At 42.4% G+C, this 27361-nt stretch overlaps 1 protein-coding gene across 1 annotated transcript in view; it reads left to right on the top strand.

The window, feature by feature from the left end:
• Positions 1-27088, top strand: part of DCBLD1 (discoidin, CUB and LCCL domain containing 1) — a 46107-nt gene extending 19019 nt beyond the window's left edge. The window contains exons 3-15 of the mRNA XM_058021351.1: positions 5957-6094; positions 6658-6709; positions 7438-7510; positions 9172-9305; positions 13315-13355; positions 14622-14837; positions 15882-16006; positions 17523-17670; positions 17753-17869; positions 19348-19438; positions 20578-20627; positions 22145-22264; positions 24735-27088. Coding sequence (XP_057877334.1) covers positions 5957-6094; positions 6658-6709; positions 7438-7510; positions 9172-9305; positions 13315-13355; positions 14622-14837; positions 15882-16006; positions 17523-17670; positions 17753-17869; positions 19348-19438; positions 20578-20627; positions 22145-22264; positions 24735-25252 — 1823 coding nt within the window. The 3' untranslated portion in view covers positions 25253-27088. The remainder of the gene's footprint in view (positions 1-5956; positions 6095-6657; positions 6710-7437; positions 7511-9171; positions 9306-13314; positions 13356-14621; positions 14838-15881; positions 16007-17522; positions 17671-17752; positions 17870-19347; positions 19439-20577; positions 20628-22144; positions 22265-24734) is intronic.
• The last annotated feature ends 273 nt before the right edge of the window (positions 27089-27361 follow it).

Genomic DNA, 27361 nt, shown 5'->3' with positions numbered 1-27361 from the left:
CACTGGAGAAAGGAACCTGTAGCAAGCCTTTTCTTTCAAGCTGTTAGCTCTGTGTTCAGACATAGCTGTGAAAATATTAATCATCAGTCAGCAAAGGGAGTCTAACACCCGTTTTGGTGAAACTGAGTCACCTTTGTCTGACAAACATTTAAATATTAGCACAGCTTTGCACAGGTTGTGTCTATGAGAAATAAATAGATGATCGTGGTCTGTTTCAAAGGCACAGTTTTTGACTGGATTAAAATATGGTGTTTTTTGTCCCACAGAAAATTAATATGAGCATAATCTCACAGTGCAGACAAGGTGCAGCCTTCACCGAAATGCTTTTCTTCTCGAGTTAATTGCATTATCTGAGCATATTAAAAATACTGAGCTCTGAAGTAGAGCTTCTGATTTTTTAATTAGTTAAAGGGATATGTGAAAACAAGATTAACCATGTCAGCCCTGTAGTTCTCAAGAACAAAATTTGCACTACTTATGAAGGTGGATCATAGATGTTTTAAAAGTTTGACAGGAACTGCTTTTAGTCTGCTTCTTTTAATGTCTCTATCAAATTTCTGTACCTCTTTTGACCCCTTTTTTTGCTTTTTTCTATCTCTTCCCCATCTAATGGCTTGGTATTTTTTTCCCTTAATTTTGTGAGATGATCATCAGTCTTGACTGGAGAGAAAGCCAAAAGAAGAGATAAGTGCCTACTTACTTCCTCATTCACTTGCAGTCAGTAGGAGGTTGATGTGTTCCTCTGGGGTGGATGTCAGAGCTGCTGAGTGACTAGTAATAATTTGGAGAGTTAGTGCAGTTGACTTGTTCTTGCATAATTTACAGCTGGTAACTAACGTGAAATAGAGAATTTACTGAAAATGCTTTCTTCTCCCCACACCCCATCACTAAAGGTACAGAGTGCCTTCGGATGCCTCCTGCCTGTCATTATGGCTTGAGGGGATTCACCAAACCAGTTGCTCCTTATTATGTATTGAAGTAAATATCTTGCTTGAATAAAGGGTGTGTCCAGATTTCTTTTTCATCCCTCAAAGGAAACTTGTTATTACTGTATTGTTTCTGGTATTTCAGGAAACCCAGAGAAATGCCCAGACAAGTTCTTGCTGAAGATCAAGTTGAGCAGTTTCTTAACAGCCAAAACACTTTTAACAGATGGCTTTCACCTGAGTGGTTGCAGTATCCTGAGTTTTCAGCTTTGGAAGGATTGATGCAACAAAGAATGTCAGCATTTTTTTTATCAAACGCACCTTTTTTCCTGTTAGCTGCATACAGTGTGTTAACCTCTGGTTTTTTTGTTAAAGTACAGTTTTTCACTTGTGATTCCTAGTTGTTGCTGTGTGTCTGTGTTTGGATTTGGCTAAAACCACAACCATGTTAAAAGAGGCAATCTCACCTGAGGTCAAGCAGGCAGACCAGCCTGTGCAGGTGGTGCAGATGCTCCATTTTAAAGTTGTGATTACTTCCCCAACCTCACTCAGATGCCTTTTCCTTTCCTTTGTTGCAGTCTTTGGCAACCCTTTGGAAACATTAACCGAAAGCTGTGTTTGTTTTTCCTGAAACAAGAAATGCTTACCACTCAGCCTGAGGTCAGACTGTGTTGCAGAGAGTTAAATGCTGAATAACCGGGCTGTCTCATCCTGACTGCTCTGTCATGTTGTATCTGCAGTGATAAATTGCAAGGAAGGACATAGAGCAGCACTTTCTGTGTCCTTGCAGGGTCCTGCAGGTTCCCACTGCGCCATGTGTGTGTCAGGGTTGGAGCAAAGAGGACCTCTCCTGGTAAGGGGGAGAGGAAGAGTTACTGCTTATCAAAGTATTTGTGTGAATGCGGGATGGAGATGGATTTTGAGACTGAAGGCGTTTTCATACAACAGATCCTTGCTGGTTTTGTGAACTATTTGTGAAACACTTGTACTCTGGATGAGTTTTTAGGTCTGAAGTGAAACAAGTGTAATCCGTGTTCATCTCATCCCCTGTCCTTTCCCAGCTACTGAGGTAGTTCCAAATTGACTTATTTGAGAAAAGGCTACAATTTAAAACATTGTTTTCCCCAAACAAATGCAAATTAAGGCATGATAATCGTTTAGAGGCACATCCATGGATTGTTGCTGCATCTTGCCTGCCAACCTTGGCTTACTCTGCAAGTAAAGACTGAAAAAAGGGAGAAGATTCTCTGTTGAACAGAGGACATAATTATTTAATATCCAAACCAAGTTTCTTAAAGACTTGACTTAAAGCAAATGTCAAGCTGCAGATTTCAAATGAAGTTGAGGAATATGAAAGCAGAATGAGCATAGTGAACTGGCCATTCAATAGCTGAAGAGGGAAATAGTTGCTTCTAAAAGGAAGCAAAAGCCTTACAGAAGAGGCAGAAAGTATTAAGAATTAGAGAAACAAGCAGCATGTAGGCATTGCCAGCTGGTGTGAAAGAAGAGAGTCCTCTGGGCACAGTACTTCTTAAGGGAAGTGGAAAAAATAAAGGAAAATAATTCAACAAGGAAAGCTCAGCTGCTGTGCCAGAGTCTGGTTGACAGTAGAAGTAAAGTAGACCTCATAAAACCAGACAATGCTGTAAAGATCATCAGATTTGCAAAACAACACTGTTATTAAAAAGACAAAAGCAGTAGGCTATTGCTAACATTGAAAAAATAAACAAAGTGTAAAATAGTTTCTTCAGTCTCCAGAGGGGCCAGCCAAAGGATATCCACAAGACAATTTACTGTGTGTCTTGCAGGATGTTAATACTACTTGGAGACAGAAGTGTTTTATTTAAGCCACCTAAACCATACTAACAGATCAGATATTCTTCATGAAAGGCATTAAAAGTTAGTTTAATTATGGAGAATATTAAAATGAGTATGGTTGAAATCCTTAGACCCCTAATATGTCTCCTGCAGAATTTTTATAAATATGTATAAAAGGAATCTGGAGTGAACAGACGGACCCACAGTTGGGTCAACTTCTTAATGAGACACAGGAAGAAGGAAAGGCCCTGGCATCTAGATACAGTAATATTGAAATATGGAGAACACCTACTCAGCTTCATCACATGTAACACATCTGTTTATTAAATCAAACTCTTTCCTTTGTTCTTATAAACAAACCAGATAATCCTGCCTACTTACCCCAGCAGGGCTCCAGCCAAGTCACTTTAACAGGAAGCTGAGAGGGATCAGCATTCATGACTCGTTTTTCAAGCCTAATATGCAAAACAGCCCACCTCACAACTAACATTAGAAGATGAAAAACTGATAACGTGATCTGGCAGTTTTCAAAGGGGATCTTAAAAAACTGCTGGCTAAGTCCCAGGTTTAGGAATTAAATATTTATCCAGAATCAAGTCCAATTGCTGCAGTAAAAATTAACAGGACCCTATAAGCAAGTTTCTCATTTTCATACTGGGGCTTTCTCCATCATCTCTCATCTTCATTGTGGTTGTACAGCATTCATATGGACAGCCCAGGCAAGTCTGAGGACCTGACAGTGAAGTGCTGATAAGGTTTAATTCAATTATCTGAATTGTTGAGAAGAAATATATTGAAATGTTTTGCAAGGCTTCCTCAGTTTGCAACAAAAGAACAAGGGAATGTTTCATAGTATTAATAAATTCTATCTGCCCAACCCCCCCCTTTTTTTTTTCTTACAAATCTTTGCAGAAAACTTATAAACCTTTGGAAAATATTCCTCCCTTAGGTATATACTCTTTCTTACTTCTGTATCCTTTAAGGAATTAATCCTAGGCTCCCTTTTTTTTGAGCTACCTATGGGAATCTCTTGGTATGCCAGAACTGCTCTTGGCAGAGGATAACCATAGCCTGGTAACCTTTTTAGATTTATTACTTCATAGTGGCACTTGTCTTTAGACTGAATGTTGGTTTCTTAAGCTGATCGCTTCTGAATTTCTTGCTGTAATTTGGATTATACAGCTCTGTGTGTCTAGACTATTTTATATTTTATTTTATTTTATTGGTTTTGTCATGATGTATGATTTGTTTGTATAATTATCTGGAACGTATGTAGACTTGCTACTGGAGGAGACACTCATCCCTGATCCGGCTGATGTGTGGTTGTGTGAATCAGCCATCTAAATTATACCTCCAGAGTAGACAGGTCACTGCCAATCGCTGTGAGGGAGAGAGCCAAAGCACACTTGTGAGAAAATATGTAGAGACAGTCCTTGAGAGAAGAAAAGGACTAAAGCTTTCTCAGGTGCTTTATTTTGGAGACGTGCAATGCTCCTTGTCTTTCCCCCATTTCTCTCTCTCTCAGAAAAATATCTCAGTTAGCACTTCTCCCACTGCAACCTGACACAAAAGACCTTCTCAAATAAATCACTCGTGCAGTTGACTGGTATGACACAGTGTCAGATGCTGTCTTTTTGATAAGTTCATTTCCTAAGCAATTTATTTAACCCTTTTTATAGACATTGTTTTCTCTGACTAAGTCGTGAGTCATTTTTCAACACACGAGTACTCCAGGGAAATGTCACACTCGTCGCTTGTTTCTCTGCCTGCCTGCCTTCACCATACGATTTTTAAGCCAAAAGAACAAGAGTTCCTCCTTTTGTTTGTCCCTTCTGCTGACAGCTGGCTCTGATTGGGCCACTCTATAGGCTGACCTTATAGTTGTTATAAGGCAAATGAAGTATTTGGAAAAGAGCCCCTTCCCTAACCCAGAGCACCAAGCAAAATGAAGAAGCTTTTAGGAGCCTGTTATGATGGGTATCACTCATCAGATTTGTGTCATGATGTGAGTGTAATTACTTGTGTCTCAGAAGTCACTTCCAAGTTGCCCTAAAGTAGCCACCACCACCAAGATGAGGTTGTCTAGGTAAAATCAAAATGGTTGTTTTTCATCCCAAAAGCTTGCTTTAGGACACAAAAGCTGTCATTCACCTCAGCAGAACAGATGGGCTGAGGGCTTGTAAAGGGTCATTTGGATTTTTTTTCCTCTGGGGAGAAAAGTCTCTTTGCCATCTTAAAAAAACCTCTTCTTTGCAGTTTATATTGTACATAGACTCATAAATTTGAACAAGTATATCCAAACTGCTTTGAATTTTCTGTATTATCTGTGCCTGAGGGCAGCTAGAGACAAATGTTTGCACCCAGGTATGGTGACAGAAGGCAAATGCAAAGACTGTGGCAGTCTCAAAGGAACACTCCCCTTGGGAACTGACTTTCTGAGAAGCAAATGTAATTACTAGGAGTCCTGGGCATGCCTGCTGTCACAAGAAAGGAGTGTCCCAAAGACTGTTCCAAGATACTGCAGTTGGTAGCTATAAAACCCTTATCTAATTCACTGTAAGCACAGGCTGTTGTCTCCCTGTCCCACTCCCTTCATCTTCCCCTTTCTTTCCCTCTCTTTTTTGTTTAAAACTCTAGAGACTCGAACTGTATATTACCATGTGTTTTTAAATGGAAAAAGCTTAGGAAATTTTCTAAGGGAAACGTTACTGCCTTGGAGCACAATCTGGCTTGTGGCATGCAGGTCCTTGAAAACCAGGTGCCCTGTATCTGATCTTAATCCTTTCTGGCTGGCTGCTGTGCCACAATGGCATGAGCTGTGTGTGTTTGGAGGGTTTGTCTCAGGGACCCTGCCTAGATCCCTTGGATTGCTTTCGAATGTAGTGTCATTTTCTCTGATGAGTTACTGCTGGTTGTGAGCGCGCTGTACTTCAAAGGTTGAAGGGCATTAATCCTTCTCTTCAGGCTTATGTGATGAGAAATGTGGATGCTGGAATTGCTGCCATGCAGAGACAACTGGATCCTGGCCACTGCTTGTCAGGGTAGCTTTAGAGCTCATACCCATAAAGGACTGAAGCCAAAACCCTTTTGTCAACATTTGGGTTGATACTGAAAGAGAATGAGTGTGTTATGAAATTCTCTGCTAATCATGAGACTTTCCCAGCCTAATTACGTCATCTAAACTTTTGAAACCTTCTTTGTTCTGTCTCTAGGGCCCTACTGTGGTAATGTGATGCCTGTCCCCAAAGAAATCATTCTAGATAGCAACGAGGCAACTATTCACTTTGAGAGTGGATCCCACGTGTCAGGACGAGGCTTTTTGTTGTCCTATGCCAGCAGTGATCACCCAGGTAAGGTGACATCCAAAAGTAGTAGAAGATTAGTGGCATGGCTCCCCCTATTTAATTATGATCTTTACAGACATACAGCTTTAGCCTAAAAGTTTGTTCCTAAATATTTCCAGATTAGCATGAGCCATGGTATTTTTAATAGCATGTGTGTAAGAAACAGTTGTAACATTAACCAGATACAATAGCTGCTGAAATCCTACCTAGACTATTTGCAATACAGGGCCAGTGGAGAAGAAAATAGTGCCTTCTCCTTGAAGCTCCACTGTGTTTTGAGCTCCAGCACCCAGCACACTGTGATAGAAGGGTGGAGTAGGAGGGATTAAAGTTTTCATTCCCACATTTAATGTTCTGGAGGTCTGTTCAACTTTGAAGAAGGTGTAAAGCATAAGAGTAGAAGGGGAAGTTGAAAAGAATGAAAGAAAACCATAGCTATTGCTTCCAGTCTAATAAAATTGCTAAAGTATTATACAAAGAGGTCTTTAAATGTAATTTCATGTTCTGGCAAATATTTGTCTGTAATTTTATATCCAACAATTGGAATTGACATTTGTAAATTTTCACAGATCTGATCACGTGTTTGGAACGAGCAAACCACTACACAAAGACTGAATTCAGGTAAAGAGGGTTTGCAGCTCTGCATTCTCGCTTGCTTTGCAGTATCTGTCAACTGATTCAATTGTTAGAAAATGTTAAAGTATTTTGGTTTTCTGACCATTTTTTGAGTAATGGTCTAATGGCTGGTTGTGAAAAGCACTAGTGCAGAATGGAAGACTGTGGCCCAGAAAAATGATGGAATGGAGTTGCAGAGCTCTCAGCAATTCTCATTAAGTGCATACATATACATGATGTATGTAAAAAGAGTTTCCACTTTGAAATTCAAAGTAGCCTCAAATTCCAGTGCTTCCTCTGGGAGCAGATCACGTCCCAGCTGATACAAGATTATCTGAGGACAAGCTATAATTTCTCGGTTCCTTGAACTTTGTGATAGGTTTGAAATGGTAATAAATTGTGCTCTTTTGGCTGCTGTCTGGATGTGCATATAGGCTTCTTATCTTACTCTGAAAACTTGTGTGGTAGCATTTCTAGAACAAGAGAATTAAATAGAAATAAATGCCCTTGCTAAACTGCTTTTCTAGGTCTTTGTGTGCTACTGTGTTCAGTCCACCTATGAACTCAAGGGCCCATTTATTTAGCTCCTAGACTCACTAACAGAGCATCAGTAATTTAGAGAAATTACTGCTAAAATATTTATTGGTTTGAGAGCATTTCTTTTATAGGAGTTTGTTTGTGTGTATTGTCACTACAGTTCATGCCTTAAACAAGCCTTTCTTCTCTCACTGCAGCAGATACTGTCCTGCTGGCTGCAGAGACATAGCGGGTGACATTTCTGGGAATATTGGAGAAGGATACAGAGATGTAAGTACACAGGATCATGGGGGCAAATTTATAAAGACAAAAGAAACAAGAATAGAACAACTCGGTTTCAACTTTTGCTGCCTCACTTTTGTTAGTAATTCTTCTGGGCTGTTTTGCTATACCTTTTATTATCAGTATATAAGTTAAGTTATCAGTACATAAGCACACAGAGACGCTTTTCAAACAGACAAATCAATTGTGTGAGAACAAAGTCCACTGATTGTCAAATATACCTACTGACTTGTGGTTTCTGGCTTTCTGGAAAAAGCCTGCCCAGTGTTTGTCCTTCTTGAGGCAGTGCTCATCCATGTATGAAATATTTCTATGATTTTAGCCTTTACTTGTTTGGTGTCCACATGTGGAAAAGATACATTTCAGTAACATGTGGGCTTTCTTTAAGATCATGCCTGCACTATTCCTAGCATATGCTCTGAGATGAAATAAATATTAAGCACTGCCTAACCACATCCCACTGGTAACTACTAACCTCCTGGGTTGTTTTAACTTCTTGTTCTTCAAACTGAGAAAGTTGAAGTGGTTGCATTTATCCATGGTTCATATGGCTCAGAGCTCTGCCCTCTCTGTGCCCCTCACCCTGGACTCTTCTCCTGTCATGTCTGTGAAATCTTTACCTCTCTCACAGAGGAGTAAGCCTAATCACACCACTGAAGAAAAATCCCACCCTATCACAATCACTGAGTTTCTGAAAAGTCAGTGCTCATGTTTAACCTGTTCATCCAGTTATTCAAGCGTGCTGGCTCCAGCCTGGAAAGTGGCAGAGCTGAAGAAACAAAGAAATGCCACATTACATTCTCATTAGCTGAAGTTATTCTGCCCTTGGTTCCAATGATTAGGGCAGAAAAGCAGCCCATGGCATGACCTCATGCAGATTTTATCTACACTAAGGAATTTGCAAAAGAAATTTCCCCTCCACCATTAAGGAGGATTTTCTGATGGGAAGAACCTGCAGGGCTCCCCTGGAGATGTGCTGCCTTTGTGCCTCCGCTCTCCCCACCCCTCCCTGGAGGGGACAGCCCAGCACCCCAGCTTGTCCAGTAGCACAGCCCAAACTGGGCCGGTGTGAATTTCACCTGCCTCTGCCTGCAGCCCCTAGGAAAGTCTCCTTTGTACCTTTCTCTGACCCTTTCCTGCTTTGCCCTAGCCCTGTTATTGCCACCTGGTTGGCAATAGCTCCTGTATTTTTCTATCTATCTAGCACTATCCCACCTGAGATAATGGAAATGGACTGCACTTAAAGCCCAGCAGCAGCTACTCAACACATAGCCAAACCCCTAATGTGCACCATAATTCAAATCCTAAAGTGCAGTAGTAGATGGGTCTGTCTTCAGGCAAGAGCACCAAGGAATTATTGATTTATCTTCCTGAGGAAGTGATGCCTTGCCTTTGAATGTTTTTTTCCTGAGGAGTGACAATCTTACAGCTCCTTCTCAGAAGCAGACCATTTGTTTTTTCATTTGAAAAGAACAATTACTTTGGGAGACGTATATTTTTCAAAGATTACTCCTCTTTCTCCCACCCCTGCCTCTTACTCCTCGGGAGCTTTTGCTGGAGTTTATGAGCTGTAACACCTGTATGCTTGGGAGGGAAGGCCTTAGCAGCGTGTCAGATCGATTTCCTGAGCGGTGGCTCCTGCCTTGCAGACGTCCCTGCTGTGCAAGTCAGCGATCCACGCGGGCGTGCTGGCGGACGAGCTGGGCGGGCAGATCAGCGTCACGCAGCACAAGGGCATCAGCCGCTACCAGGGCGCCGTCGCCAACGGCGTCCCCTCCCTCGAGTGAGTACCACGGCTGGGCCGGGCTGGCACCGGGCACAGGGCACTGCCACCACCTGCACAAGCGGGTTGGGATGCCATTTGGGGGAGCGCAAGATGTTAGAGCTTTATTAAAATGGTGTTGGCAATGGAGATAGGAAGAGGTTTCAGGTTTTCAGTGGCTCTATGTAGGATGGTATTTTCATTTTTTTTCCTTCTGTTCCTTCCCAAACATATTTACAAATTGCTTTGTTAGCAGGTACATGAGAGTATGATGTTCTGTTTAATCGATGAGCTAATAAATCATGATAAATTCATGTTGAAGTTTAAAAAAAAGCTAGGAAAAATGAGTAAGTAAAAAGTGCCATTGAGCCATAGGGGATTTAATGAACAACTTCTTAAACATTGTGCTTTTGACATGTTCAGAGTTTTTCTCTTTTAGAATATTTATAGCAAGGGTGTTATATTTACCGCTTATCTTCTGACTTTTAATTGTACTGCTGTTGAAGTAGAAATAAATCCTCTAATCTCTATCCAGCACAGTAAGACCTTCCAGCAACTGCTTCTGTCATTCCTGTTGGTTTATAGTTTTTAATTTTCAAATGTTATCTGGATTTTACATGGGGCCTTTTTTTTTTCTTTTTTAAGAAGGGAAATTTCCACCCCATAACCTATGAGAGCTAAGGCAATATGTAATTTTTGTACTATTTTCCTGTTTTCTCCATGATTTCTGACACCCCCCTGACAATTTTACAATCATGGTTTCATTCATTAAAAAAAAAAGGCATTCTTGTGCTCTGTTGCTGTGCTTAAACTTCAGCAGAGACTGAAATGCTTTATATACAATGGCACTGGAGTATACAAAACTGGGTAGTATGTAGATCATAGCCAAAGAACTATACAGCCTAAATATTTTCCATTTTTTCTTTGAAAGTTAGTTGCCAAAGAAAATTAATATAAATTTGTCTCAAGCAAAGCAGGACTGAGAGCTCTGGTCAAGCACCAAGCCCCTCCATAAAACAAATAATACAAATTCTTTCCATCACACGTGCCAGCTTAGTGAAACCCTAAATTAAATATTTTGTACCTTACATAAAGATGTTATAGAACTGTTCACATACATTAATATGCTTGTGACCCTTGGTAATCCCAGTGGAGTAACTCGGACAGTAGTACATAAAATTTTATAATGAAAAGGTGTTGTGATTCCCATTTGTATTTTTTTTCCCCAGTACAAGAGCCAGTGGTCAAAGAATGAAGTGTGCAAGTGTACATGTGCACATTTAATGCGAGGGCCTGAGAGAGAACCCTGAGGAGGAGCAGAGCCCCTGTAGCTCTCCTGCCTACAGGGACAGACAGAGGCACCCCTTGAGTATGATGCACGTCTCCAAGGGACAGAATTGCCCTGAGTAGACAACAGAAGTTTTCTGCAGGTTTTACAGGAAGCCACAGGCTCACTGCCTGCAAACTAGAGGGCACAGAGTTTGAGAAAAATGGGAGTGTCAGCACAGCCCTTCCTAGGACGTTTCTGCCACACCTGGCAGCCGGGACAGTCTCTGGAGCAGATGAACTGTTGGTGTGAGCCCAGGAGAGGGAAATTGGAGTATGTAGGGAAATGCTTTTGTTCCAAAACATGAAAAAGGGCTCCTAGAAACACTAGGCCTGTTTACTAAGAAAATGAACCAATGCATTTTGTGCTTTAAAAAATCTTTTATAAGCAGTATCTGCAAAGCTGCATGGCTTCCCTGTTCTGCAGTGCCTACATGCTGAAAGAAAATCCTGCAGATGAGCCAATGCCTGCATGGAAAAACTGGTGCTTGAGCAGCAGTGCCTTAAGAGCTTTTTAGATGCCCTTAAATAAGAGCTTGCTCAAGCTTTTAAAATCTCATTTATAATGGATTTCAGTATTAAAGGTTTAAATTATTTAGCGACTTTAGCCGAAATTGACCTCATCAAAAGCTGCTGCTGGAGTGCATCGAGCTGTTAAGTGTTGTGTTGTTAACATGGAGTTATGTCTTGCTCACCCAGCACCCTGCAAGAGCTGACCTTGGCCTCCCCACTCCATCTCTCAGTGTGTTTGTTATGCTCCAGCATGTGTGAGGTTGTCACTTCCCATGATCCATGTGCAGACCTGCACCCCCAGATGCTGTAATGAAGCCCGAGTGGCTGGGTTTATTGGGCAGTTCTGATACCCCAGTGCAAATACACAGGTGCTGTAGCATGGCCTGGCCTGTGGCTGTACCTCTGCACATGTGGAATCATTTGCCTTTGAAAATGCAAGAGGCTGTGTGCTTGTCAACAGTGAAAGATGAGATTTGGGGTTAACCTACACTGCTTAGGAGAAGTTTGCTTGAGACCAGCTCTGGGAAAAAAAAAAAAAAAAAAAAAAAAAAAGAAAGGCAGGATCCTGAAGCTTGTCAGGCAAATGAGGAACATGGAGTGATTCTGTCCCTTAGAGGACAAAGTGGAACCTGTGTGACAAAATTCCAGCAGTCACATTAGGAAACTGATGAATTACCACTTACTGAATTGGCTTGTTCTCTTTAGTGAATTACAGTAGAAATTTATCAGCTTGATTTCATAGCTTTGTAGACCTTAGAAGTGCTAACCTTGATTTGCTAAATTTGCAGTCCTCTATTTGCTAAATTTGCAGTGCTCTATTTGAAAGGGTTCTGGTTGACTTTTTTTTATTATAAGTATTCAAGGAGCACTGTGATTGCTGTTTTAGGTAGGTTTTTAGATATTTATTTTCTTCTTTTCCCTTGAAATGAATTGCTTTGCCTTCTCTAAGAAATCAACAACTGTTTTGGCTGTGATGTCGAACTGGTTTGAAGTGAGCAGAGTGCATCTGATTGCCCCCAAGGATTGCCTGTGGGGAAGATGTGGGAGGGAGGGCTTGTGTTTCCCCTTCTAGCTACTCAGCCGCCTACATGCCCAAATAAATCAGCTCCCACCCAGAGCTCTGAAGGGCTTCGTTTGCCTGTAGTCATTAGTTTTCCCTCAGTGACAAAAAAAGGCAGTGTTTTTATTGACCTTGACATGGGACTACTTTCCTATTCCCCATTTGCAGTGCTCTCAAAACATATAGCCCTGCAAAACATATAACACCGTGGTGAGGCTGCAGACAGTAGCTTGGGGGAAATTTTCCTGGCCAAAAACAAAGAAAGAGCAGCCTAAAAGGGAACTGTCTCCATGCTTGGTGCAGAAGTTGTTTTACTGCTTAGTCACGCTAGCCAAGGCTTTTCAAAAGGGGCCAGTGATGCATGTAGCTAATTGAAGTGACAGTGGAGGGGGCAGATTTTCAAGAAATCCAAACTAATTTCATGTTAAAACCCTGGCTTTTCTTTTTATTAAGCAGCCAGTTGGATTCATTGCTTCTGGAATGAAACCTCAGGGGCATCTCCTTGGGAATTAGAAAGCAGCTCCCCGAGAGGCCAAGGAAAATTCAGCTCTCCCTTAGAGTGGTGATTTTATCTTGTCCTGCATTGTGCAGGGCTGTGTGGAGTGGCCCAAGAAATGGCTTTTCCCCTGAAGCAAAACAATCCATGTCAGAAGGAGGAAGAAAAAGGGAGCTATAGATGTGTTTAATGGAGCATAAAGAACCATTCCTGATGGGAGATGTTGGCCGTGGTTATAACAGAACTGGTTCCCACCCAGATTAAAACAAGGAGCAGTTTTCATCCCATTTTCATCCTATGACACACCTGTAGCCCAAGTAGGAATGGCCAGAGCTGGTGTGGTTTAGTCTCTATCAAGTGTAGCTCTTTCACAAGCAGCAGGAGTAACAGAGTGAGGCAATGGGAAATCACTCTAAAGCTTTAAAAAATGCTCAAAACCATTAAAAAATTACCTGATTTCAGTCACAGTGAGAGACGCACTTGAGTGCTCTTACAGGGGTCAGTATCCAGCCAGCAGAGAAAGTGGCTGTCTGGCCAGAGATGTTTTACTGGATAAACAGTGATTGTGCAGCTCTGCCTCAGCACTCCTGTGACCACCTCATGAGAGGCTGAATTACCTTTTTCTTCTCTTACAGTGGTTCTCTGTCAGATAAGCGATTTACGTTTACTTCAAATGGTAAGAAAAACTGCTTTGTTTTGAGCTATTTAAATATTTTCTGTAAAAGTTTTAAAAAATAATCAGGAGAATGTCAGGCTGTGTCTAGGAAGGATATTTTAGGACAACAGTTTTTTAAAATTGGCAAGTGAATAAAAAAATTGAAGGGATCTGAAGCGAGCTAGGAAAAAACACAGAATATGTGCGGTCATACGCACATAGATGAGAAACAGAAATAGTATTCTGCTGTTACATTTCTGGTGCCAGCATATGAAAAATGACAATCAGATAATCCCATTTTTATGTACTTTAGGCTACAGAAAATGAAAGCAGTTTTTCTTCAGATATTTGTAATTTCCATCTTCATCATACAAGCGGAGAAAGAAAACATAGGAGAGAAATGAAAATATATTTATATTGCACTGATACAGAAGGCGTTTTTGTTTATGGCTTTCCAAGATACAAAACCCTCTTTTAATCTGTCAAGCCGTTCATTTCCATAAAACACAGCAAAGAGGGGGGGGGGAAGTTCGCATTCGTTCATTTGAATTATATTTCACTCATTTGAGATAATATCATTTAGTATTCTACTGAAAACTGTAGAGCATGTATAGGTCTTTGAATCTGCCAAGGAATTATTTTTAACTTCATTGAACCATATTCCATTGGCCTGTTTTCTCTGAAGAACCTTGATGTGCAGAGACTTTGTGGGTTCTTTGGTGGAGTTTGTAGTGCTTACCCACAGATATTATCTTCATGATATCACATCTTGGCAGCTGTATCAAGGAGCTTCTCTAATGAGTAACTTTCCTAGCCCTAATTGCAGGTGGGAATCATGAAATATTTACAGTAAAGTATTCCTCTCAGTACAGTGCCTTCATCTGTGAAATGTTTTGTACAGCAGAATTAGTTAATGCCAATCTCAAAACATAAATATTATGTTTCAGAAGGAAAAATTTAAAAATAAAATATGTCTTCACAGGAATGAGACAAAAGTGCAGAGATTAAAAGACTAAATGGCAAAAATAGCAGATGTAGTCAGAAGGTGTCATGTATGTAGGAGTTAGACTGGTAAAGGATTGGGACTGCAGCACTCTGGTACTGGATCATACGCTACAAATTGACTGGTAAACACCACAGCTAATGGAGAGCATCAGGCTAGCACTAGATTCAGCAATGTCTGACTTTGCTGTTGTGGGTGGTCTTCAAATGTTGCTAGCCTAATATAAAAATATCCTGTGAAAATGCAAAATAACTCCTTCTGCCTGTCTGTGTGGGGACTCCTAGGCTGCAACAAATCTCTCAGTCTGGAAGAGGGATTCCTCTCCAAGAGCCAGGTTACTGCATCTTCCTACTGGGAGGAGACCAATGAATTTGGGCAACTACTCCTGTGGTCCCCAGACAAGGCTTGGCTACAAGTCCCGGGATGGTCTTGGGCCTCCAACCACAGCAGCAACCGGGAATGGCTGGAGATAGACCTGGGAGAGAAGAAGAGAATCACGGGTATGTCACTCTCTGGGAATTGGGGGGTTTCAGCTGGAGAAGAAACTGAATGCAGCTGGAAAGCTGATAGTGCACTAATGCAACGTTTCTTTTGTTAAATGTAATTAAGTGTTCTGCACTTTCTGCGCTCAGGAATATAATTTTCCTGTTTAAACAAGAAACTATTTGCAAGACTGGTGTTCCTACAAGGATATAGGATTGAACTCAGCTGATCTGTAAACATGCTGACGGGACAAAATACTTTACACAAGGAGCAGTGGAGTCTGGGTGGATGATCTGAAATCAATAAGAAACATGAAAGTCACAGCCTTTAAAACAAGGCCTAAGTGAAAGAAATTCCTGTTTCCATCTCCTGGTTTAGTTGTAAAAATGTAAATTACAGTTGCTGCTAAAGATGTAAAGATGGCTGATACAGACCATAATATCAAAAAGCAATTTTCATTTTGGAGTCACAGAATCACAGAATGAGTAAAACTGGAAGGCACCACAGTGGGTCATATGGTCCAGCCTCAAGCAGGGTCATCCTAGAGCACACAGCCCAGGATTGTGTCCAGGTAATTCTTGGATATCTGCAGTGAGAGAGACTCCACAATCACTTCGGGCAGCCTGCTCCTGTGTTTGGCCGCAGTAAAGTTCTTCCTCATGTTCAGGTGGAACTTCCTGTGCATCAGTTTCATTGCCTCTTGTCCTAGTGCTTGGCACCACTGAGCAGAGCCTGGCTCCATCCTCTTGGCACACTCCTTTTAGATACTGACAGACATTGATGAAGTCCCCTCAGACATCTCTCCTCAAGGCTGAACAGACCTAGCTCCCAGAGCCTTTTGTGCTCTATTAAAAATATCTATTGGTCTAAGTTCACAATTTAAAACAGATTTCCATTCTTCACCCAACTTTTAAACTCAATTCCAACATGGTTTGAAAAATAAACTAACACCTTGAATATCAAGTTTTCCAAATTGATTTGGCTTCTGTGTTTGCGTATGGAAATGTTCCCTTAAAACAGGCACATAGCAAATGAAAATGTTTCTTGCATTTTCTTAAAAGGGATTAAGACCACTGGTTCTGGATCCATGCATTTCAACTTTTATGTGAAGACATTTACAATGAACTATAAAAATAACAACTCAAAATGGAGAACTTACAAAGGGATTCTGAGCAATGAAGAAAAGGTAAGGGAAAGTGGGAAGGGTAGGAAAACACAAAACAATAATGCCTATGCTGTCTTGACATTGAAGGGCAAGCTTTCACTGTCAAGAATGATTAGGAGTTTCAAACTTGTCTAGACTTGGGCTGTCTTCACCAGTGTAATTTATGGCTGCAGAGCAGATAGTGAGCTTGTTGAAACAAGGAAGTTATCCAGGGATTGGTGGAGCTGTGGGACACACGCAGGGAGGCATGTGTATGTCTGCACCCTTCTTTTAAAAAAGTGCTGTAACTGGAGCTGTAAAGCAGCTGTTGGGGCAAGTCCTTTGCTCAGCTCAGCGTTTGCCCGTGCCAGGGATGCTGTTGGTATGGCACCAGCAAAGCTGAGGGTCAGCTCCAAATGCATTGGGATGGTCAATCCACCTCCCCCTGCCAAATGAAACAACCCCTCCAGTGAGGGGCAGAGCTGCTGGTGCAGTTTGTCTGGAAACATTTTCCCCTGAAACCTTCGTGTTTTCTTTCAAACAAAAGAAATCCCAAAAGCCTTCCTCCCTGTTCCCACAGTGTTCAAAGTCAGACCCATCCTTCCTGAGGGATCTCAGCTGGCCTCAGGAGAAGGCTCTACTGTCCTCAGCACTGATGGCAGTTTTTGAAAACTTGGCAGAGCTGAAGAGAGATTTCCTGCTGGCTCTGCTTTTCTTAGCTTGCATGGCAAGGAATTTCCAACATTAATAGTGTTAATATTTTTTAAAATGTTAAACTGAGGGGATGCTGGCCCAAAGAGTGACAAATCAGCCTAGTAGTGGGTGAACTGCAAAGGCGTAGCTATTTAAAATATGCAGGCTTGCAGTTTCCCACAGTGACTTGTTGTATACAAATATCCTTTGAAAGTATTATATTCAGTCTTAGTTTCAGCTAAGGTGCATGACGGAACCTGCCCCATCAGAACCCTATATGGCCTGGCAATTTATCTAAGATATGCTGAGCTCACTTCTCTGTCTCATCAGCTTTTAAGTTTTCCTAAATCATGCTGAAGCATCTCCAAGAACTAATATTGCAAGGATGGTTGTTCTGCACAAGGGGCTGAGCTGATTCTGGGTAATAATATATAAATGCAGTGACAACTGTGTACTTAATAGTAATTCTTCAAGTTTGATATAGAAAATGGACCATTTTACTAAAATGTCTAGAAATGGTTCACTTCAGGTTTTTCCTTTTTATGTTTCTATCCACTATTTCCAAGAAAGGGTGCTGCAGTGCTCTTAAATAAAAAATGATACCAGCATACATTAACTGGGAATTCCACAGTATTGAAACAGTGATAATCTTTCTCCTCCAAGCCAACAGAAAAATGTGATCATCTGGCACAACTAAAACGATTATTTCTTTCCAGAACTCTCAATTCCTGAAATCTTGTGGCTGAATCCCAGGTTATCCGTGTGTTAGTCTTAGGATGAAAATCTTTGAAGCTGGATGTCAGGAGCACTTTGAGGAAAGAGGCTTTTAAAGCAGGGCAGACAATGTGTGTCCCTTCCGTTGCAGGTGTTCCAGGGCAACTCCAACGCCGGTGACGTGGTGCGCAATAACTTCATCCCTCCCATCGTGGCCCGTTACGTGCGGATCATCCCTCAGAGCTGGAACCAAAGGATAGCCCTGAAGCTGGAGCTGATGGGCTGTAGAATAATGCCAGGTATGGGGTCAGCAGCAGTGCATGGTGCCTCTGAAGCCCTCTGTGCTGCCCAGTGCCACTGATGTCCCCTCCTCTCTTGCAGCTAACAGCTCCTTCACGCATTCCATGTGGCAGAAACCGAGTCAGAGCACAGAAACCTCCCTTGGGAAAGAAGACAGGACTGTTACAGAGCCCATCCCCTCCGAAGAAACTAGCTTGGGTAACACTACCTAGTGCTGCATTTTCTCTAGGATGCATCATGTCTTCAGCCCAGTCTGAGTGAACTTTAAACTTTCTCACAAATCAAAACTTTTATTTTCCCTTCAGACTTTAGTAATGACAGAGAGAAGAGGGAGGAGCAATAGGTTCTTTTTGTCTTAAGGCACAGAAAGAGATTGAAAGCCCTAATTTTCCTTGATGTGTTAAACATTGGGCTTTGGTTTCCCTGTCATATTGGTTGATTTGCCATGCTTGGTGGGTGGCTCAAGGGAATACAGTGAGCACTCAGCAGCAATTTTTGGGAGAGTTCTTCCTCACTCTCATCCTGTATTTTAGAATTTTTTAGTATGTGAAGTAGTTGTCTCACTAAAGTGTTATCTTCTCTCCACACAACCCTGACTCCTTCCAGAGTGAGTTCACAGCTGAAAGCAGCATACAGCAGTGCCTGATTGTGTAATTAAACACTCTTCCATAATGCCTGTGTTTATGGGGGCTCAGACAACATTAATTTGTGTAATTCTCCCCGAATTTGCAGTCTTCATCCTTTAATGTTGTGGAGCTAACTTCATAGACTTTAAAAAGCAAACAAACAAAATTTGGTGCTTATACTGACTGTTTGGTGGGCTCATAGCCAGGCAGGAATTGCCAGACCCACTGTACCAAATGCTACTACCCATTAGGTAGCTGATAGTTGTAGAAATGCCTCTGTGAAAAAAACAAGTTGTAAGAAGCAATCAGTGGAAGAAAAAAATTCTGAAACTGCTTGCCAAGAGCAAGCAAGCTCTGTTCATCTGTGCAGCGGTAGGAGTAAACCATATCCATGTTCACTGAAAATGAAATCTACTGAGATTTCATCTGCTAAATTGTAAATACCCTGTGGACACTTGTACTGCCTTATTCTCCCAGTTGGCAAGTGTCTGTGGAAGCAGGGAACAGCACGCTCCTGACACAAGAGCCACCCCAGTTCTAATTTTCAAATCCCTGCTCTAAAGCATTTTGTGTTAGAATTTAACAGTGGCTAAACAGGTTTTCCCTAGGTTCCCTCTTGGAAATCTTTGAGCTATTTTGACTGAAATGTTTCAGCCAGTTCAGCATGAGCCAGATACTTGGCATGTAAAATTGCGGTCTCCTTTGGCAGATTTATAAGCAACTGCAAACAGAGTGTGTATGAGTGGCTTTTTTAAAGTCATCTAGTGTGTATTAAGAAAGAGCTGCTCTTTGTAAGGATGCATATAGCTGCCAAGTCAAGTGTAACTCTTGAGAAAGTATATTCAACTATTTTGTTTCAACATTGTTCCACACGGGTCCATGGCATCCAACCATGGCTGAGGATTGTCTTTTAGTTTTACTGTTGTACATTTTCATGCTCTCCTCAAGAAGCATTCCTGCAACATTATCTACCTCTCGCTGTTGTAAAAATTGCCATCTTTGGAGTAATTTACCTTTTAAACTTTTATGCCTTCTTTTTTTCTCATGCAGGTTTAAAGCTCACAGCTATAATTGTCCCCATCTTCATCGTGCTGTTTCTGTTCCTGTTCTCTGGAATTTGCATCTGCGCAGCCCTACGCAAGTAAGATACTGGTGTTTGTGAAAGGAGGCATTGGTGGGTACCTAGCTAGCCTGTCCAACTCCATGCCCTCTTTCCAGAGCCTCCTAACCAGAGAGCTGGGAATTGATCCTGTTTGTCAGTCTTTCTTTTAAGTGGAACTCAGCGCTGAGGGTACCCACTGCAGGGTTTAAATTGTAGCACACATGGGGAATCCCTTCTGACAGAACCACAGGCTACCATGCAGATTATAAATTAAACCAGGAGGAGCTGGTGCATTCATGGACATTGTAAATTATATTTCTTACTGTATGCCTCCCCTAGTCAAGAGAAAAATGAAGGTAAAGCAGGTCAGAACTGTGCATAACCAGCTGCTCTCTTCACCCTACATATACCCACATGCATTGAGGTGTAAAGCAGTCAAAGATAGGATACTTACCACATCAAAATCAAATAAAAATGCAGTGAAGGGAAGGAAGATTTGAGCTATCTATCTGGATCATTTTCTTTTATTTCCCTCCTCTTGTGTTTCTGCTTCCCAGTCCCTTAAGTTAGAGCACTTACCCTAGCAGGCTGGAAGCAGAGCTCTGCTCTGTGGAGTCACACATACACTGGTGCAAGCAGCTAAAATGAAGCTATTTCATCTCACAAGACTGAGGACTGGAAGAATCACTGCTAGCTGTGCTTCCTGCTAGATGCCCATTCCTATGAACCTGCACTTGCATGTTGAACCAGGAAATGCTTCTGTCAGGAGATGGGGATTTGGAAGTGTAAGCAATGCTCTGGTGTTGCTGCTTCATCACCAGAGCTGAGTATATGTGATACTCAGCTCTGCCCTGGATTCCCAGTAAATCTATAAAATAGCCAAAAAATTCAGAAGAGCAGACCCAAACATAGCCCAGAGTGACACATCTAGACATAGACACATCAAACTGGTGAGTGCCAGCCCTGGAAATTTGAACACCAGCACTCACAAGTTGCACATAGATGGAGAAGAAAAGAAAATGTCAAAGTGCTGGTTTGCTTGCCTAGTTCTAGTAAACAACAACCTCCAGGAACTTAAAGTGAAGCCTTGTCCTCAGCCACTAAATAAAAAGGCTCTGCTGGAGCTAAGGCATGAAGCTGAAAGTAGTGATGTTATAAACCCTTTCCTCTCCTCACAGGCGAGAAGCCAAAGGACTTTCTTATGGATTATCCAGTACTCAGAAATCAGGTTAGTGGAGAATCATGCACTTTGCCCTGTCCTGTCCACTGGGCCAGCAGGAAGGGGTTTATGCAGCTAAGCATTTAATGCTTGTGAAATAGCATCCACATTTCCTCATTCAAATTCACCTCTTCATACAAGGGAAACAGCAAATGATAGTCCCACTTGTGTCATCCTAGCACAGTGCCCTGAGAAACAATATAATTTGGTTTCTATGACAGAAAGGCAATTAACAAAAGATCTATTATACAGAGTGCATAAATTAGCATGTAAGAGTGCTCCCAGGTGCCCTCCTTTTCCTTCCCACTTCCAAAATACCTATTTTGCAGAAAATTGCTGCTTTTCTTTTCTTTTCCCCACAGCAGAGGGGATTGCCTTTCTCTAAGAGAGCAAGAGGTAATCATTTTTTATGGCTTGAATATTTTCTTCTCACTGCGCTCCCTGGCTGAAAGTGTATTTATAAAGCCTAAGAACAGTGAGCTGTATTGAATGAGGGATTGGCTTGATACATTGCTTTAGAAGATGACTGCAAAAATATTTTCTTTGTCTTGCTCAATAACATTTTCTAGAGTGGGGTTCCCATCAGCTTGGCAGTTGGGGTGATTTTCCTGGCCAACCAGTTCCATCGAGGAATATCCTTCTGAAACTCGGCTTTCCACAAAAAACCCAAACCACTGAGCACTTCATATGTCTCTTGACAAGTCTCTTGCAACAGCTCAGCTCCAAAATTTCATCCCTCAGTAGGTGCTGACGTCAGTGAAAGGAATGCTGTTACCCACTGCAGCTCGCCCTCATTAGAAAATTAATTTGTACTTAACATCATATTTGCTAATATGATTTTTCAAGGTCACATCATAATCCTTTCTCACTTGCTAATGAGGACAAATCCCAAGAAATTGGAGATAGCCTCTTACCCAGTCAGTTCATTTGTTGTGTGTCTGCTTCATAAATCAAGCTCCTAAGCCCTTGTGAGCCAGGCTTGGGGCTTGCAAAGCTGTGAGTCAAGCTCACCTCTCCCCAGACCTCCTGGCACAGGCTCCAGCAAGTCCCTGACACTGTGGATTTTTTCTTTTCTGTCTCACAAGGATGTTGTGAGAACAAGTTAATTGATGAGTGCAGGTGCTCAGATACCCATGAATCAGAAGCCACACGAATCCACTGCAAAAGGAGAAATTTTAAGCATTATTTTTGCCACATATTCAATGCCTAAACATAACTGACTTTAAGTTGGTATTTTATCAATATATTTTGTTAAGGCATCACTGTAGGCACCTACAGAGTTTGAGCCCTTCTTGCCAAAAAATCTTATATAAACTTGGAAATCCCAGTTGATGATTCACTTCTTCCTTCACCCTCCATATTCAGGGGGCTTTTTTTGAACAAACAGCCCATTTTAGTCATGTTTTTAAACTATTTCAATATATTGACAGCAATGAGTATACCAAAAATTAAACTTGCTGCTAAGTCTTCTGATTCCAAGCATTTAACTTGCTGATAAGCCTTCTATTTTAATTTCTTTTTCACAGGTTGTTGGAAACAAATCAAGCAGCCCTTTACCAGACATCAGTCAACCGAATTTACCATCAGCTATAATAATGAGAAGGAGACACCACAAAAGCTGGATCTGGTCACCAGTGACATGGCAGGTAACAGCTCTCCCCCTCAGATCCATCCCTTTTGCTCTGTGTGCAGAGCCAGTAACAGGCAGAGGGATGGCCCAGCAGTGTGACAAGCTTCAACTCTCATGCAAACTGAGTCTCAGGAACAGATTTATTTATGTTCATCCCAAATGTATAGTGAAGCAGCTATAAATATATTAGGGAGGGAAAGGCCCACTGTTTTGGAATTTTGTTTTCGTGGAGTTGTTGGAAAAATTTCCTGACTCTGACATAGTTGCAGCTGAAGGTACTGATGGAAGGCACTCAGGCATGGATGAAGTGCAAGAATGTGCCTAGGATAGGATTGCTTCCCTTTGCTGACTAATTTTTGTGTTTCTATTTAAACACAAGTGTCTCTGGAAATGGAACAGAATATGATGCCCCTTGCTGCTGATCAAATAGAAAAATTATTTAGTTGGTTTATGGTGGGATTTCATGCCTAGCTGGAAGTTGTGCTCAGATCCCTGTGCAGCTTTCCTGAACTATCTGGGAGGTGAGGCCTCCTGAAGAGCGGGCAGGTAGATGAGAGGGAAGAAGTGAGCCAACCACAGCATTTCTTCCTGTGTTACTTTGGCTCCAGGTCACTGTTTGGATAGAGCAAATCCCAATGAAAGAGCATCAGTACTATTTGCATCCCAAAGGGATGATTTTTTAATTCATCCTCTTAGCACATCTTATCCCTGCCTAGTCTAGTCTGTCTGGTAAGGCTAGTGAGACCAGCCATTTCATGGGATCAGTGATCAGCACTCTTGAAGAAAGATTAGTTTCCTGTTTCCAGCCTCCAGACCTTAGAAATTCCTTAGAATTTCTTCATTGTGTTTGGCAGAGAAACACATTTAAAAAACAAATGGATGGTTACTGTAATTCCATATGGTGCTGCTCTCAGTATCTTTCAAAGACAGTTTCAATCCTCTGTAGGAACTTTCAATATAAATGTGCAGAGACCTATAAAACAGCTTTAAGGAAAAAGAACGAATAAAGGTTGCTCACAAAATATGTTTTTTTGGTTCCCTGGCCATGTCTGGGAACCATCCCCTCCTGCTGTGTTTATGAGAAGTCTGAACTCTCAGCCTGGCTCAGGCATATTCCCAGCCTTAGCATTTCACCTGCAGTCTCCTTAAAATTAAAAAAACATTAAATAAGAACGTGGATGCAACCTAGAAATGTGCCATTTAATAATTTAATTGCAGGGATCACACAGTTTGCATATAGGTTTTCATGCTACATGGAATTCCCTCGCTTCAGACTGCCTGCTGGTTCCCAGAGGCAGCCAGGAGGAAGCCGAGATGCTCCATCCTGAGCGAGAGAGATTTCTGGGGATGGCGGCAGCGATGCTGGGGAGAGCTGCACTACTTACTTGGAGAAATATCATAACACCTTCACCCTACATGCTGAAGTTTGGGACCCAGCCAGAAACTGCCAAAAAGATTCACAGGACATATGGGATCGAATTCGACGCTCATGTCAGCTGAACCGCGATGCCAGAACAGAAACCGAGCTAACTTCTTCACGCCTGCGTGCAAACGCCACACTTTAGCAGTGTCATTTACTAGAGCTGTTCAGGCCACCCTTGGTATCTGTACGAGATTGTCACCAGCGCCAAAGCGAGAAAGTTAGAACGTTCACTTTCCTCATAACAGCATTGCTTGTTTTTTCAGAAAACCTTCTCGTTCAGACCTCCTCACACGGCAGCCTGGCACCTACCATAGCTAGAGGCACAAACACGCACTTCTTGTGGCCATGTTTCCTCCATCTCGCTCCTTGCTCCTGCTCAGCCCTTAGGCCAGCTCTGTCCCTGCCCTCCCCCTTGACTGGGTGACTGCCCAGTCCCTCCAGCAGCACCATTCCCGCTTCTCCCCCCAAGCTCATCCCCCCTGGCACGCCTGCAGCCGTGCTGAGCTGGCTTAGCACATTTCACACTTCCATTGACTCTCTTGGCTGCCGTTTTGCCTAACTTCATCCTTCTTGTCAGTCAGCTGCTGTGAGATGCCTTTTAAATAAAGCCGGCTCGTTAAGAATCCTCTGGGCATTTTAATTATTCCAAAAGTGGAACACTCATTTTGGAGAACTTCTCGCTTGTGGATCTTCATGCAGTGTCCTTTGTCCAGTTTGTTGTTAATGTTTTGTTGACCTCACTCTTTTTTAGGGCTTTCAAGTATACTCCAGAAATGTTAATTTATTTGGGGGGTAGGTAGGGGAAGGGAGGGAGAGAGTAGAAAAGGAGGTGGCAGATTGGAGCTTCTCTGTGGAAAAGCTTCTGCCATGTTCTGCAACTCTTGCTCGCTGAAGGAGGTTACAGGATCAGTGCTGGGGAAAGGTTTCCTCACATCCCCAAAAACCACACTTTTGATACAAAAACAGAGTAGCTTTTCAACATAAAATACCTATCTGTGCATAAGTATTATATACATAAGATAACCAATCTGTGCCTAACTGAGCATTTCATGCTTCCTTGTAGATTATCAGCAGCCTCTCATGATCGGAACCGGGACGGTAACACGTAAAGGATCTACTTTTCGCCCCATGGACACCAAAGAGGAGGGAAGAAGGGGGAGTTCTGAGTTTGAAAATCACTATCACTGCCCTCACAGAGCTAACAGGCATGAATATGCTCTGCCCCTGACCAGCCAGGAGCCCGAGTACGCCACCCCCATCATAGAGCGGCACATAGCAAGAGAAGGCAATTTCCCCCCTGAGAACGGCTACAACGTTCCCGTCGCCTCGTCTCAGCTACACTCCCTTACCGCTGGCAGCTTCTCCAGTTCCTGCAAAACCGACACCAGGAACGGAGACTATCAGACACCCCAGAGTGTCATAAACTACGACAAACCCAAAGTTAATGGTGTTGTGACCTCCGTGAGCTACAGCACAGACTACCAGAAGCCCCAGCAAACTGCTCTGGGGGGCGAGGGGTACTCCACGCCCAGAGACTGCCTGAAGCCCATCAGCCAGACAGCAATGACAGCTCTCTTGTGATCTGCCGAGCAGCAGCGGCACGGTGCGCAGGAGCGTCGCTGCACAGCTTTCTGAAGTGAAAACAGAGTTTGGAGGGGCTCTGCTGTGGGAGGCAGAAGGCAAACAAGCCCTGTGTACATAATATTGCTGTCTTGCTGGGTTCTGACATCTGAAGAAAGCATATGCTGTTTATCACTGTTTATAGCAAGAGAGATGTTATCAGTGAAGACTGTACATCTTATTTTCTGTAACTGATCTCAGTGCTCCATTTGCAATGTGTGCAATTTGTACATAGCTTTTATTTAAGGAGAATTTCTTAGGTTTCCTTTTCACCTGGGGGTTTGAAAGGATTGCAGGAATGACTATTTAAGAAAAACAGTCCTCTTTTTCCGTCTTTATCTTACCTGCTGCTGTACTGGCAGCTGTAAATGGTGTATCTTATGGTTGTGTTGATTCATCTCCTTTCCTATGATAACTAAAGATAGGGCTGTAGTTCTAATTGGGAGGATAGAAGTTAAACTTCTTGCTGCATAATGTGCATGAGAGAAGGCAGCTGAGTATTTAAATACTGTGCTCAAACACAACTTCCCAGCTGCTTTTTTAGCAGCAATTCTCACATGCTTGAATTTGATCTAGCATACAAGCTGAGCCCATCGAACTTGCAATTCATGTTAGAAAACAGGTAGAAAGGCTGAAACTGGTTTTGGGTTCAAGCCATGGTTATCACTCCACAACAGGAAAAAAAAAGAAAAAAAAGAAACCAAACCAAAAAAACAGAACCAAACAACATATCCAATACCAGTTAATCTGGAGAAGTTATTTTAATTTTTTTTTATTTAGGAAGTGTTTGTGCAACCAAAATGTGAATTTACAGCTGAGAACTCAGTGCTGTTCAAGCCCTAGCCGATTCTTTTGCTGCTAAAACTTTAAGGAAATTTGTTCCTTGGCACAAAGCAGCAAACTTCTGGAACTCTTCATTTCTCCACTAGGTATTTTTCTGTCTTTGGGTTACTGTTGCAGTTAAATTTGCAAGACAGCACATCAGCACTGTTGTTTTTGAACAGATTTTCTTTTGCAGCTAATGTTTCCCTTAGTTGTGTTTTCAGACAAACTTGAAAAAGCTTGGGATTGGGTGCAATGTGTCGCACAGTAGCTGGCTCCTCTTTCAGCAGGGGCAGCTTTGGAGCAGAGCAGCTTCTGGTCATGACTGGGACCGTCCACTGCCCCTCTACCTCCAGTGCTTGGGGCATTTCTTTGTATTCAAAAGCTTGTCCTAAAATGCCAAGAAGCAATGTACTTCTGTGAAGAAAGAATGGTGCTATGCTTAAAGCACAAGGTTGGGAAACGAGACCAGTAAAACCTGAGCTCTGGGAAAGCCGCTCTTTGAAGGCCCTCCCTTTATTTCCTTGTACATAAACGGGATGATTTGCCAAGGATGTGATGAAGATTGCTCAGTCTGTTCGCAGAGTGCTTTCAGACCTCTGGGTGGGAAGTGCTGTCAGAGGACAGACTGGCTGCAGTGGTACTGCTCACAAATACTGCTGACTCCGGCCAGACTCGAACTTGAGGCCAGCTCTGGGTGGGTTCCTTGCATACCCTCGTTTGCAGCCTCAGGCGGTGCCGTTCCCCCGCGCTGCCGCACCGTGCATGCGATTCCCGTGCAGAGAGAAAGAGTCAAGGTAACCTCGTAGCCTTCCTGTGTTTGCTGTCAATACAGTTTCTGTGAAATGTCTAAAACACCTCAGGTCCTGAAGTGAAACAGCAGCAGCCTGTTTGTTAGACCGAGCTGGGCGGTGTTGTTTACCTTCTGTTGTTTACATGTCTGTGTAAATAAAGAACACTGGTATTTGTAAATCAGCCACACAGGCCTGCCACTTAACTCGGTGACTCGATTATCGCTGCACGCCCACTCCCGCCACACACCCTGCAGGGTGACAAGGAAGTGTTCCTCACGCCCTGCAAAAGTGCCAGTTGCGCTGCTGCAATCCACGGCTCCAGTGTGACAGGCTAAAAAAAGATCCTCTCAGTGCCCCATTTAGCCCAGATTTTCTGTCCGTGAGCTCTAGAGAAGAAGAACCCACAAACAAACTCCTGCGGCAAACCCCGCTGCAGGACGCGTATGATTGAGGA

This window comes from Melospiza georgiana, chromosome 3 (genome assembly GCF_028018845.1).
Source record: "Melospiza georgiana isolate bMelGeo1 chromosome 3, bMelGeo1.pri, whole genome shotgun sequence".
Lineage (NCBI taxonomy): Eukaryota > Metazoa > Chordata > Aves > Passeriformes > Passerellidae > Melospiza > Melospiza georgiana.
Note: the sequence above shows the minus strand (reverse complement) of the source record. Positions and strands in the feature narration are given on the sequence as shown.